We start from the raw sequence: 13,585 nt of genomic DNA, 5'->3' as shown, positions 1-13,585 counted from the left end.
ACTGCTTTTTGTGTTGTTGTTGTTTTCCCCTCCTCCCTGCCTGCCTGCCCCTTCTCCCCCAGCGAGGACGGTGTCGTGGAGAGGTCCAGCCCCAAGTCTGAGATTGAGGTCATTTCTGAGCCACCTGAAGAAAAGGTGACAGCCAGAGCGGGGGCCAGCTGTCCCAGTGGGGGTCATGTAGCCGATATTTATCTTGCAAACATCAACAAGTAAGCTCTGCTTTTCATTTTCTGCTCCCCTGAATGACTTGCGACACCCCGCCTCACCCTCTGGCCTAACCGCGCTCTCCATCCCTGTGCTGCATCCCCCCACTTCCCAGCCCGACAGCTTGCATGTGCTCGTGGCTGCTCCAAGGTGGACAGGGCCAAGGAAACATCCACAGGCCTCGTCAGCAGGCCCAGGTCTCCGGCTAGTGGCTGTCGCGCTAAGGACGGGTGTGCCCCTCTGTCCACGCAGCGTATGTCCGCTCAGACCTTCCTGGCCATCTGATTGCTGAAACTTTGGCCAAAGCTGTAGTCACTTCACGCAACTTGGTTTTGTACTGTTTCTCAGAGGTGCCTTCTCTTTTCCAATTCTGACTCAAATAATAGTCTTTGATGTCTTCCTTGGCCCTTGTCTGTCCAAAGATCCGAAGTCTCGTGCATCTTCTACCAGGTTCACGTCACCCCAGATGGTTTATCTAGATATCACGTGTCTGTTTCTCCCTCATCCTGCATTCGCTCCCCTGGAGGAAAGGAGACCACTACCCCCACAAGCCCCCCCAAGGAAAGCTTTGTCCTGAGCTCTTTCTTCACTGTCTAACCCCCCAGCTCCCTTTTCTCTTGCCCTTTCACACCAGTAGAAATAATTTGCCATTTTTTTTCCCTATTGCTTTGGCCCTGTGTATTATCCTTCCCTGTTAGTCCCTTTGCAGATTCCCACTTCTGTCCAGCAGGCTCGTAACTGTGCCCCCCAGCTTTCACAGTGGCTGTTAGCAACATCCTGGGGTTTTAACTCCACCCACACCCGATCTGGCCGTCTAGAGGGATTCCACGCCTGTGTGCTGCTGCCTCCCCTAGAGACATTCAGGTTATTGGAGAACTAATCTCATCTCAAGGGGCCAGACACCAAGCCCCAAAGCCTACAGACCTCTTTCCGCCAGACCCTGAAACTTGGCCCAGTGCCAGCAGGATGACAAGCCCCAGGGCGCTCCCGATGAATATGGATTGGAGATGATGTACAGTTTTTATTCCCCTCTGGCTTTGGAGGAATGAAATGATTTGCACATTGAAAACCTGTTAACCGTAGCCTCTGGACACTGAAACTGGAAGGAGAATAAAAGATGCTTGTTGTTTTTAAACTGCACCAGGTCGCCCAGATCTCTTGGCTTTTTTCCAACCAGAGGGTAGCAGGGGGAGTGGTTGGGGCACATGTTTCTTTTCCATCTCTTTCACCCTCTACTTAGTAAAGTAGCTGATTCAGCTCACTTGGTCAGTGTAGTTACAATTTCAGTCAGACCGGTAAGAAACATCAAGGATTTAATTTATTTCCCTCCAGCATAGTGCCCTGTTGGGGGGGCCAGCTAGTACAAAGTTAACTGTGGGCTAATGACATTTTCTTCATTATTTACAAGTTTACGTTAATTATAAGCCTATAATCATAAGGTTGTAAGCCTGTAATTAACCCAGAAACCAAGGCGAGGTTGGTGGAGAGAGAGTTAGCTAATTAGTCTGGTACATATTTTTAAGCCATCATATATTTGTTGCCATTTGTACAAAGGAATTGTAGACAGTAATACCTTGAATAGTCAAAAGAGGAATATCTGGTAGAAAGTCAAGGCGGTTCCCATGAACTCCTTGGTTGGTGGTATCAGGATGGGGTCTTGGAGGACGTGGTCTGCCCAGACGCCAGCTGGTCCGTGGGTGAGCAGCCGCCCCCTGGGATGTCTTGCCCTTAGGACTGATCGGCCTTCGAGCCACACCTCCTGCCCCACACAGCTCTCCTCCCGAGCTCCTTCTCTCTCCTGAGTACCCTGGGTTCTCTCTCACCCCTGGACCTTCACATCTGCTATCTCCTCACTTGGTCGACTCCTCTCCCTTCGAGACTCAGTCCAAAGATTTCTTTTTAGGAAAGCCTTTCTGACACCCCTGAATTCCTCAGGGCTGAGTTAGGTGCCCTTATTCTGTATTCCCGAGGCAGTCTCAGGACACAAGCTGTGCTTGGATCTCCCACCAGGCTGAGCTCCTTGAAACCAGGAACTCTGTCTTCCTCCCTCTATATCCCTGGGGCCGGGCCCACACCAGCCACTCCATAAATCTGCCTCCTTAGCAGTTTGGGCCTTGTAAGTCAGCCCTCCTCACAAGAAGGAAAAAGGAAATCAGCAAGGAGTTATTAGGGTGCAGCCTCTCAGTTCAATTCCACACGTTTACTGAGCGCCTCCTGTTGTGCCAGGTACGCGTGCTGCTTATTCAGGGGCGAATAAGGTGATCCCTGGCCTCGGAGCTCACAGTCGGGCAAGGTGAATACCACAGAGACAAGTCACTAAAAAGTGGTTCCATAGATGCACTGAAGGAACAGAAGGGGAAGTGATCAAGTCTGCCTGCCCATGGGGGAGGGAGGGCAGGGAAGAATTTGCAGAGGAAGAAAAGTCATTTCAACTGGACCTTATAAGACTCTGCGAACATCCTTTATCCACTGGAGAGTGGGTGACCCCCCAAGGCTAAAGCTGCTGAGCAGGCAGCCTCACGGAGTGGCTACTGTGTGCCAAATCCCGAACCGGGCCCCAGGCATGTATGATGAGGAAGACCTCCGCAGTAGCCCTGCCCCAAGGACCAGCTCCTTATCTTCAGGTCCTACCCCTTCCCTTCTTCCATCCCCAACTCCCACCTCAGCCTCAGTGGCCCTTAGTAGATTCAAGTTCAGAGCTGCCCAGCTGCCATCCCAAACCAGAAGTGTCATTGCCTCTTAGATTAGGTCCTATATCTCTTGGTCTGATTCCAAGAGATAATGAAATTATTCAGCAGTGGGCAACACCCATATGAATAAGATTCTGCCATACCATTTCATCTGAGAGCTTTAGTGGTCTGAAACAGATCGACTCAGAGCCAGGGTTCAGCCCAGTGCTGGGTGACTTAGGGTCACGTAGATGTATTGCCACCCTAGAAAATGCACAAACGTGGCCCGAACTCTGCAGCATTGCAGCCTCTTGAAAAATATCCTGTTCCATGTCTGCAGAATAAGCAACAACAGCCTCTTGCCAAAGCCCAAAATAATTAGTCTTGTCAGTGGACTAAGAAACATGCTAAAATTTGGAAAAGTCAACTCTCCTCTTACCAGCAACTCCCTACCTCCTTGGTGATGGTGAGACTTTTTCTCCTACCTGGGGTCTGGGGCCTGCTTTCTGTTCAGAGCAGGTAACGGAGGGTACCTTTTCATGAATCTGTCTCCCATTAGAAACTTTTGCTTAATCAGACATTTTTCCTGACAGCACCTTACATCTTGAGAACTCAAAGCCCACGACCACCAAGTAAGTATCTATTTCTCCTTTGCCCAGGTCGGGGGTGGCAGGGAGACAAAGACATGGAGAAAGCAAGGGAAGTTGACACAGGAGAGGACATGCTCTGTGTCCTCTCCTTCCAGAAGTCCCTGGGTGCCAACATCTGCCCCTCTCTCACTCATCCTAGCTTCCTCGGAGCCAGGGCTCCCTGATCACACCGCCCTTTCTGTTTGTCATTGAAGGCAAAGGAAGCGGCCAGAATCTGGGAGCATCCGCAAAACATTTCGGAGCGACGGCCATGGGCTGAGCAGTTCCCTGACTGATTCCGCCTCCCCAGGGGTGGGGGCAAGCTGCCGCCCATCTTCCCAGCCCATCCTGAGCCAGAGTCTCCCCAAGGAAGGGCCAGATAAGTGTTCCATCAGTGGGCATGGGAGCCTCAACTCCATCAGCCGCCACTCATCCCTGAAGAACCGGCTGGACAGTCCACAGATCCGGAAGACGGTGACAGCAGGCAGGTCAAAAAGCTTCAATAACCACCGGCCCATGGACCCTGAGGTCATTGCACAGGTAACTGGGGGCTCTTGGACAAATAGCTACCACAAGTCTACACTTGTCACTGCTGCTTAGTGCAGCCCATGCTCATTATGACAGCACTTGAAAGAGAACGGTGCTTTGTACATTATACACTGAGTTCAGGGACTGTTAGACAACTAGACCCGGTAAGATGGCTTTCCAAGAAATTTGTCGATCCCTCTCTCCCCAAAAAGAATTTGAAGACAAAATAAAAGAAGGCAGGCTTCTTGCTCATATATGGGCTATTTGCAAGCCCGTTGTAATTTTTAAAGCCAGTAGTTACAGATTGAGTGTTTCTGATAGAATCCATTCAGCCCAAGTTTTGAGTCTTGAGACGCTGGTAGATTTCAGTGAAGCTGCCCGAGTGGTGAGGCTCAGAGGTAGTTCTGGCCACATTTTCATATCAATGTGCCATCCCCATCATCCCTGAGGCTAATCTCTGGTCCCTAGTGATAGATCAATGATCAATCAACAATCTGCTCCTGGTCTTGAAGGCCCCAAATTACTCTGCCACTGGGCACTCCGGTACCAGAAAGGTTTCCAGCCCAAGCCTCCAGAGGCAGTGGAGATGAGCTCCCTTGCTACAGGGTCTTCCTTCCATGTATGCATCACACTGACGAGTCTCTGTTTTCCATGAAATATTAGAGATCCAACCCCACCTCTAAAAATACGACTCTCGGGGCCACTCCAAGCAGTTCACTCAGACGTCTCTCCCTACTCTATAATTTTCATTAGACCAGGTAGGAACTAAGGACTCATCGTTGCCCTTTTATGTCTCAACTGAGTTGAGATTCTCCTCACCCCAACTTCCAGGGTAGAGGCTGGTGTGGCCTCTGTTGGCTTAATCGCGGTGCTCTGCTTAGGGATGGTGTACCTGGCAAGCACAGTAGTAAGCTACGGGCCTGAGATGTCTTGCTTTGCTAGCCTTCTGTTTCTGTGCCTCTCCTTAAGCTCTTGGCTGCAATCTGCCTTGCACCACGGGAATCCTCCCAGCTCCCTCTTTGGCCAGGTGTTAGGAACGTCGGAATAGCTACATAACTGGGACAGACTCTAGCTGCAGAGCGGGACTGAGGAGGGAGATGGAGTTCTTTCTGCACAATTTTAAGGTTTGAGAACAACAGAGGGATGAGTGAAATTGAACCACTGTCAGCAGAAAGCATGGATTACCCTGTAGGGCAAAGAAGCCTTAACTAGGGGCCTTTGCTTGAAACATGCAGTCTTTCCATGTGAGTTTAATCCCAAGGGAGGAGTCCTGCGGTGGTCTGGGGGTGCTAGACATAGTGTGTGAAGAGGTGGGGAGGGATCTGGGAGGTCTCCCTGGGAGGCAGCTGGCTGCATACAGAGGGTCTTTGGTTCTGCCTTGAGCCCCTGAGCTAGGACTGCTGTTTCCTAAGATCTGGAGTATTCCACTGTGAAACTCAATGGAGATTCACCTATGTGGACTCTGGCTCCCCCTCCTGGTCACTCCTTGGTCCCCTCTCATGGTGATGGGTGGAAGGAACTGGCTTCATCAAGATGAGCGCTCTGGATGGGGTGGAGCGGGGGCAGGGGTGGGGGGGTGTCCTGATGGATCCTCAGGGCCAGGGCTCTTGAACCTTCCCTCAGTCCTTGAGGAGGAAGGACTAACCCTCTTAACCTTTGGCCTTTAAAGTCCAAGATAACAAAGATCATACTTCATCTGTACCACTTTTTTAAAAAATTGTTTATTATGTACAGTTTCAAACAAAAGTAGAATATGAATCCCATGTACTCATGACCAAACTCCTGGCCACTCTTAGTTCATCCACCTTTCCTGTCCCTGCTGGATTACATGTCATCTCATCCATAGATACATCTGTGCATGTGTCTAAAACCTGAGGGCTCTATTTAAAAAGCATCTCAACCACTCAGTCTAAAGAGGAAAAAAAACCCCTCATGAGAATGAAAGTCCTTTTGCCCCCCTTCCCTCCCATTCTGAACATCCATATGTTCAAAGATTTTGGCCAAATAAAATCATCTGGACATCTCCTTACAGTTGGTTTCTCCATGATTTGGCCCAAGTTGTTGAAATAGGACCCTGGGGGCTTCTCCCTACGTGAGCCTCACTCTCTCCTTTCTCCTGTCCGCAGGATATTGAGGCGACCATGAACTCTGCCCTGAACGAGCTGCGGGAGCTAGAACGGCAGAGCAGCGTCAAGCACACCCCGGACGTGGTTCTGGACACCTTGGAGCCCCTCAAGACCTCCCCCGTGGTGGCCCCCACATCGGAGCCCTCCAGCCCCCTGCACACTCAGCTCCTCAAGGACCCCGAGCCCACCTTCCAGCGCAGCGCCAGCACTGCTGGGGACATCGCCTGCGCCTTCCGGCCCGTCAAGTCTGTCAAGATGGCGGCCCCAGTCAAGCCGCCAGCCACACGGCCCAAGCCCACTGTCTTCCCCAAAACAAATGCCACTAGCCCCGGTGTCAACTCCTCTGCCTCCCCACAGCCCACTGACAAGTCTTGTACTGTCTGAGGGATGTAATTTAATTGTTCTAGACAAGGGGACTGGAGGGGCTGACTGTTATTAAAATCTTCCTATTTAACTAGCTTGGGGACTTCAGTTGAAAATTAGGTTCTAAGTTGTTCTTGCAGGAATTAGCCTTCCCATCACCCAAAACCTTGAGAATGAAGCCCTCGTTATCGCCCAGCCCTCCCCCACCCTTCCCGCTACCCTCTGCTTCCCCCAGTTGTCGTAATCCAGCCAGCTACAGTACATACTGTTCTTAGGTTAGCCAGAGATAGGTTTTTCCATTATCAGGTCACTGTGAAATCTGGCAAGGCAAGTCACAGGGCCGTGGGCTGAAGTCTCAGTCCCCTCAGACACAGGGGATGCCTAACCAGATGGTTGGCTGCTGACGGCCAGCTCTCAGTGGCATCTTATTTTGGGTACTGAATATAGAGAATCATATACAGTTCATTCTCTGTTTTACACACACACACACACACACACACACACACACACACACGTTTTTCTAGTCTCTGGCTTGTGTAGCCTCTCCTGGTCCTAGATAGACCAGTCTCTTTGTAAGCTATTGTGGCAGTTCACACAGGAGCCACCAGGGGTCTCTGTTTCCGTTACAAATCTCAACTCTGGGCCAGAGAACCTAGCCTTTGAAATCTCTCCACCGTGTGAAATTTAGCAGGATGGGACTCAATCCTGTAAACTGTTTGGGGTTGGGGGCTTTCTCTCTGTCTTCTTTCTATTGGTGTGAACTGATCATTGGTGTTTGCTTTTGCTCTCCTCCATTCTCTAGAACTACAACCCAATCTTCGTACAGAACTTCTAAAGTTTTTCTGAATGTATAGACATTTCTCGGGTTCCTATCTTTGTCTCTGATGGACCATTTTCCATTTAAGACATTTTCCTGTATAAGACAGTTTTATAGTTGGTTGCTTTTAGGATAAAGAGGCTTAAGACAGTTTTATTGTGTTTTTGGCAGGTTTGGAAAAGGTAAGAAATGGGTCCTTCCTCCCACTTTTTTGGGTACTCAAGACATAAAATTCATTATCCTATTAAAAATTAAATTCAGCTTTGCTAATCCTAAAATTGTTCCCAAATGAAAATTTATTCTAAGTTTATCCCCTAGTTGGGTTATTCTACAAGGCCTCTCTTCAGGGACCAGCGGGGGCTTAGGGAGCCCTAGTTAGATTAAAGAGAGACATTGCTCCTTAAAACTGGTCTTCATTTATCCAGACAAGGACAACTAAGAGAACCCTTCGCCCCATGGGCTTTAAAGTCTTTCCAAGGCCCGAATCTAAGGAAATCAAAAATTGGATGCTGAATATTTTGGCCTTCCTTTGGCTGTTTTTCTGGTTCACCTCCAAAAAGCAAAATTAATACCCTTATCTGCTTTAATTTGCTTTCCAAATCTGGTGCCCATGGTCCCAGCTCCCCTAACATCATGCTATCCCAGGAGGACCAGGGCTGGGGACAGTCAAACCCCAGGCTCATGAGTCTCAGACAACTACTTGAGTTAAAGCTGAAACTCATTCCTCTTCTCTGTTTTCTGGTTTTAAAGCTGTGCTTTTTGCCTTATTTTCCGCAGTTTAGGAGAGATAGCGGGTTGCCATTCAGATAGGAAAATCTGAATTTTCTTATCTTTGACCCAGAAAATCCTCTTCAGACCAACATTTTGAAGTTGGTAGTTGGCTCTATGGGAAGCGGTAGGATTTTCCTCCTTTTGTGTGAAGGAAAAGAGAAGCTTTGCAGGAAGTTGCTAGTTAGAAAAGTAGCCTGCAACACCAGGAAAACCATCCCAAGAGCCAGGAGGGAGAGATGAAGAACTCCTTCAGTGCGTGTGTCAACCTATGAGGGGCAACCCACAGTCCTCCGCATTCTTGGCTTTTGTTGCTCTGTTTAGTGGCCTGTCCTTGTCTGTCACCTGGACTTACACAGGTCCTGAGCCAATAGGGGCCTTTCATACCCAAGGATCTGTTTCCTTGCTGGAAATGAAACCCTACCCTTCACTTGACATTCCTTTTGATCCAACTGGTCAAAATTGGTGCCCATACCTGCCCTTTTCCTCTTTTTCCGGCACATCCTTCTCTAAGAAAGGAAAGGCAAAGCTCCTTAATGACAACACCTTGGGCCTGTTCTGTTGCTCCTGCCTTGTTTCTCTTTCAGCCCTGTACATGACTTGCATTCACCATCCCCTCGGTCAGTGTCCATCTGCTGATTTGCATCATGAACTGGACAGTGTGTGAGAGGTCACCTGCTACCCCTGCTCTGGGAGCCGAGTTGTCTTCCCCTCTCTGGTGCTCCTGACACCTGTGATATGGTCCTGTCCAGAGGACTAGGAACCCTAGGAGGAGAGTCCTTCTCGGCAGAGCTCATTGCAATCAACTGGAATCGAGGTTGCACACTGTGATTTTTACACCGAAAAGCCAAACGGAGCTGGCCACCCAGGGCCTAGGGAGACCAGTCTTCCTCAGATATGCTTCCTAAACCAGCATGATGCTTCGAAGAACCCCAATCTGCCCCTGGAGGCATGGATCCTTTTCCCGGTGTGGACTCTGATGGTCAGTCTTTGGAAAGCAGAGGTGGGGCGGAGCTACCAGCATCCCAATTTGGAAAAGAGAGGAGTTTGCAGCCAGCAGCCTGTAAACTGGAAACACTGGTCTCAGCCAACCTCCTCAGGGTGCCCTGGTTTCTCCCCAAAGAGATGAGGAGAGATGATGCCAACAACAGGATGAACAGACCACTGGAAGGGCTGGTGTATATGTACTTCACGTTCAGAAGAGAAGTTAGGTCTTCCAGGGAATTGCAATGTTGTGGCGTCTGACTTGTATGTCACGTTTGTGTAAAATGGTATATTCTTTAAAATAGTGTTGATAACTGGAATATTGTATGTATGCTTGGAGATGCTTTGTGTGAACCTAAGACTGTCACTCAACAGATGTTGGATTGGGGAAAATCCAAAGCACAACTTCGAAATAAAATACGTTTTTAGGTTTCGATGCTGCAGTTTATATCCCTTCTCCACTCCCTGAAATCTCCAATCCAGGAGTCCCGCTTCCCAGGAGGGATTTTGATCCGTCTGTGGTTACGGAGCCCTGCCTGGCAACAGAAGGAGAGTTGGGGTGACCTCAGGAGCCAACCATCTTCTCCCTCCCCCAGCAAGACACAGCAGAGGTGCATTTAGAATGTGGATTTTTTTTTCCCCCCAGCATTTTCATTTAGCCCATGTGTGGAACCTAAGAGATTGTGTAGTAAGTCTTCCCGCTCACCATTGGGCAGTCTGTTGCCATGAGAACCATTTCCTCCACAGAATCCACCTCCCCTGTTTTCAGTGAGGACTGTTCTCATTTCTCTCACTAGTCAGATTTCCCCATTTGCAGGAGTGGAGCCTGTGCAGTTGCTTGGAAGCTTTGTCAGCCACAACTGAGGGTGACTGAAGGTTTTATTTCTTCCACAACCAAAGCCCTGGGTCGTTCTACCCTTGGCAGCCCCCTGCCTCTGGAAGAAGAGCTTACCCGTGTGTTTGTGCTGTGGGTGTTGAGTACAGGGGCGGGGTGGGAGCATACCGAGAATGCTTTCTCTCCCTTAGATTTTGATTCTAGCAGATCATATATTCGAGGGTGAAGTTATTCAAAGGTGATCGTTTGAAATGCATCCTGGAGCCCCTAGGGCCCACACTTAGGTTTCGTGGGCTTATTCTAATACCAGAGGCCCCTGGGGTGGATCAAATCTCTCATACCCAATGTTCAATGGTAATACAAGGAATCCTACCCCAGACACGTTACATCCTCTCCTTAGGTTTGCCATTGCCATCTGTTATTTGTATATTTTTTATTCCACTTTCTCATGCCCTTCTAATGTGTCATCTTTTCTCCCTCCCTCACTTTATGGTAGAGCTCCAGCTTGATCTTCTCTCGCTGGTCCCTTGGTCTTAGCTAAGTCAAAGCTGAGGCTTTTCTGCCGCCCTGTGCGGTGGAACGTAGGTGACGAGCTGTGAGATGGAGCTAGTGCTTAAGCTGTGAGCAGAGGACCCCAGATCCTTTTCAGAGAGTCCTAAGGCAAAGGCGGGCTATCCTTTTGGGGTACTCTTAACTCATCTCATATATTCTGATGGGAGCTTGATGGAAACCAGTGACAATGAACACAGTCAAAACAGACCCATTCAATCCAGATAGAAACCAAAAAAGGAGACCAGGTGGGTCTGAATTTAGGAAACGGTCTTTATGATGATCTAACCTAAATGTTTATATCCATAGGCATATGAAGCTTCCTTTTACTCAGGAGTTAGAAACCCTGGCATGTTACATATGCCAAAGACTCATTCGTTAGTTAAGCCTGACCATGTGCCAAGCACTGTCATATAGTATTGAACAGAGGAACAGATAATGGAGCTTTCTGGTTTCAGGGAGAACAGATGAATAAGCAAAATAAGTGTTACTCTAAAAATGAAATGATATAATAAGATAGTGAGTGCCTGCGGAAAGAAGTAGTACAGTTAGTCAAGAATTCTGCTTGGCCTGGTAAAGTTGAGATGACTATTAGACATCCAAGTGGAAATATCAAGTAAAGTCTTGGATATATGAATATGGAGTTTTAGGGACAAATTTAGGAGCTATTGCATTATAGATGTATTCAAACTATGAGATCCCCAGGAAGAATATACAAATGGAAAAAAAGAGAAGGTCCCAATAATTCGAAATCTAGAGGAGAAGAAGAAGCCAGCAAAGAGGGCAGACGGAGCGAGTGACAGAAGTAGGTGTCTGGGAGAGTCACAGAAACCCGGAGAAGGAAATGTTTCAACAACGAGGATTGGCTGGCAAATGCCCGTGGGGTAAGATGAGGCCAGTGAAGAAAGGTCACCCTTGTCAATAGCACTTGCCGCACAGGGGAAATGAGCTGACTGGAGTGAGTTGAGCAGCACGTGGGAAGGGGGAGTCAAACTCCTGGCAGCTCATTCAAAGGCTTTGCTTTGAATGGGGAGCATCAAAAGGGGTCAAGGGCCCAGGTTTCTCTTTTTACAATGGACAATGTTGAGGCGTGTTTGCTCAAGGGCAGGCCCCAGTAGAATGAGGGTGAAATCACAGAGCACAGGTGCAAGGGCCAGCAAGGGCCAGAGAAGAGGCGCTTCCTCACTTCCTCCATCTCAGGGGAGGGAAGGCAGGCAGTGGATGTGGGGTGAGAAGATGAGGGAGTTCCCTCTTGATTGCTTCTTTTATTTCAGCGGAATTGATTGCAAATCCTTTAGCTGAGAGCGTGGGAGGGAATGGTGAGTAGAAGGTCTGAAGGGTTAACAGAATGAGTGAAATACTCACTTTTCCATACCAAGAAAGACAGTACACAGTGGCCTGGAGCTGCACCCACTGCATCTTTTCCCACTGCCTGGGAGTGGTGCCAGGTCTGGCTGCAGGGTTTGTCCCTCCTGTACTCAAAGCTCCTGGCCAGAGCTGACCTGTGAAGGGGGCAAGGAGCAGGGCTCCAAGACCTCATCACTCAGCCCTTCAAAAATGCCTGGGCACGCTGAGTACACACTGCCCACCTCTTCCACACACCCACCGGCCCTTGTCCTTCTTTCCCCTCTTCTTTAAGGCACTGGACAGGTGAGGCAGCTCTGACAAACAGGCTCAAGCCATGTAGGGGCAGAAAAGGCACCTAGTATTTATTCAGGACCTACTGGGTAGCAGGCACTGCATCTCATTTTGGTTTTGCACCAAGTCAATGAGAAAGGTTGAGTGACTTTCTCAAGTCAAGACTCAGACCTCTGACTGTAAAGCCGTGCCCTTCCTATGACACCACTTGGCCTCCCTCTGGAGAAGGCAGATGTGAGCTTTCTCCCTGAGAGCTGCCATCAAAGACCGCCCCACATCCCACCCCGTGCCTCTGGTCCTACCTAGTACTACCTCTGAATTGCCACTTCTATTTCTATGACTCCTCAGAGCCACTCAGGAAAATGTGGTGAGGCCTCTTATAGGCATCCTCTTCCCCTCAGGAGCCTGCCAGAATCCTGTACCTCCTCAGATGAAACAACAGACATGCTGCCCAGCTTGGGCCAGCAGCTCAAAACCATAGGCAAGACATGCATTCATTTTGTCCACACAGAGGATGTGACCTCACAGAGGATGCCCAGCAAAACTTGGTCTGTCACCACACACCAGCTCACCGCCCACCTCGTACTTCTGTGCCTCTGCCTGTGTTCCCACAACCTGGAATGCCATACCTCCGACCCCCTCTTCTCTGCCCAACTCCCCTCCCTCCAAAGGCTGGTTGAGTATCTTTTCTTCTTGCAAGCCCTTCTTGGTCATCAGCTGCCCCTCCACGCTGCAGTCCCCCTCTACCAGGCTCACAGAATCACTCCCTGCTGAAGTATATCTCATAGCATTCACCATGCTGTACTGAACCCCGGCTCCTGGCGGAGGGGGTGACTGGGTCTCCCCTTTGTGTCCTTGGCACACAGTGCCTGCTTCCTAGGAGATGCTGGACACACAGTCATTGCACTTCAGGGTGCTTAAGACGCTGGGAAAGAGAGCGGGCTTGATGCAGAGAGAGCAGAGTAGGGATGCTGGTGAGGACCAGGTAGGTTCGTCGAGGGGGGGGCGGCGGGAAACAAGTAGAGCTTTAGCCATAGGCTGGGTTAATGTTGCATATCCCAGTGGCTTAAAACAACAAAGGTTGATTTCTCACCAAAGCTACACGTCCCTTGTGGGCCAGCAGGGGGGCTCTGCTCTGTGGTCACTCGGGGACCCAGACTGAGAGGGCAGTCACCACATCTAACAGAATCACACTGTCACAGGGGCTGGGGGGGAGCAGGGTGTCTTGCCTTAGCAATTAAATGCTTTTGGTTAAGAAATCACATGGCCCCGCCTGATCAGAGGGTGTCAAGGAAATGGAATTCTACTGTGTGCCAGGCCGGGGGAAAGCTGGGACTCCTGGGTGAAGAACAGGAGGTCTAAGGGACGTTTCTCCTAGTCCTGCTGTCAGAGACGGCAGGGCAGCACCTCTGGGTCACACCCAGCAGCTCTGGCTGCTTGCAGGGAAGGGGGTGGGCATCAGTAAGTGTATCTAT

The 13,585-nt window shown here is 49.6% G+C and overlaps 1 protein-coding gene across 5 annotated transcripts in view; it reads left to right on the top strand.

The window, feature by feature from the left end:
* Positions 1–9,503, top strand: part of SRGAP2 (SLIT-ROBO Rho GTPase activating protein 2) — a 234,012-nt gene extending 224,509 nt beyond the window's left edge. For 2 of the 5 annotated variants that reach the window (XM_061187411.1, XM_061187410.1), the window contains exons 21-23: positions 63–209; positions 3,718–4,042; positions 6,157–9,503. In XM_061187411.1, the coding sequence (XP_061043394.1) occupies positions 63–209; positions 3,718–4,042; positions 6,157–6,540 (856 nt within the window). In that variant the 3' untranslated portion in view covers positions 6,541–9,503. Of the gene's footprint in view, positions 1–62; positions 210–902; positions 1,321–3,466; positions 3,506–3,717; positions 4,043–6,156 lie in introns of those variants that run through there. The other 3 variants (XM_061187414.1, XM_061187413.1, XM_061187412.1) reach the window with 3 other exon arrangements.
* Positions 9,504–13,585: the final 4,082 nt, after the last annotated feature.

Source organism: Eubalaena glacialis, chromosome 3 (genome assembly GCF_028564815.1).
Source record: "Eubalaena glacialis isolate mEubGla1 chromosome 3, mEubGla1.1.hap2.+ XY, whole genome shotgun sequence".
NCBI lineage: Eukaryota > Metazoa > Chordata > Mammalia > Artiodactyla > Balaenidae > Eubalaena > Eubalaena glacialis.
The sequence above is the reverse complement of the archived record's forward strand: the minus strand, read 5'-3'. Positions and strand labels throughout refer to the sequence as shown.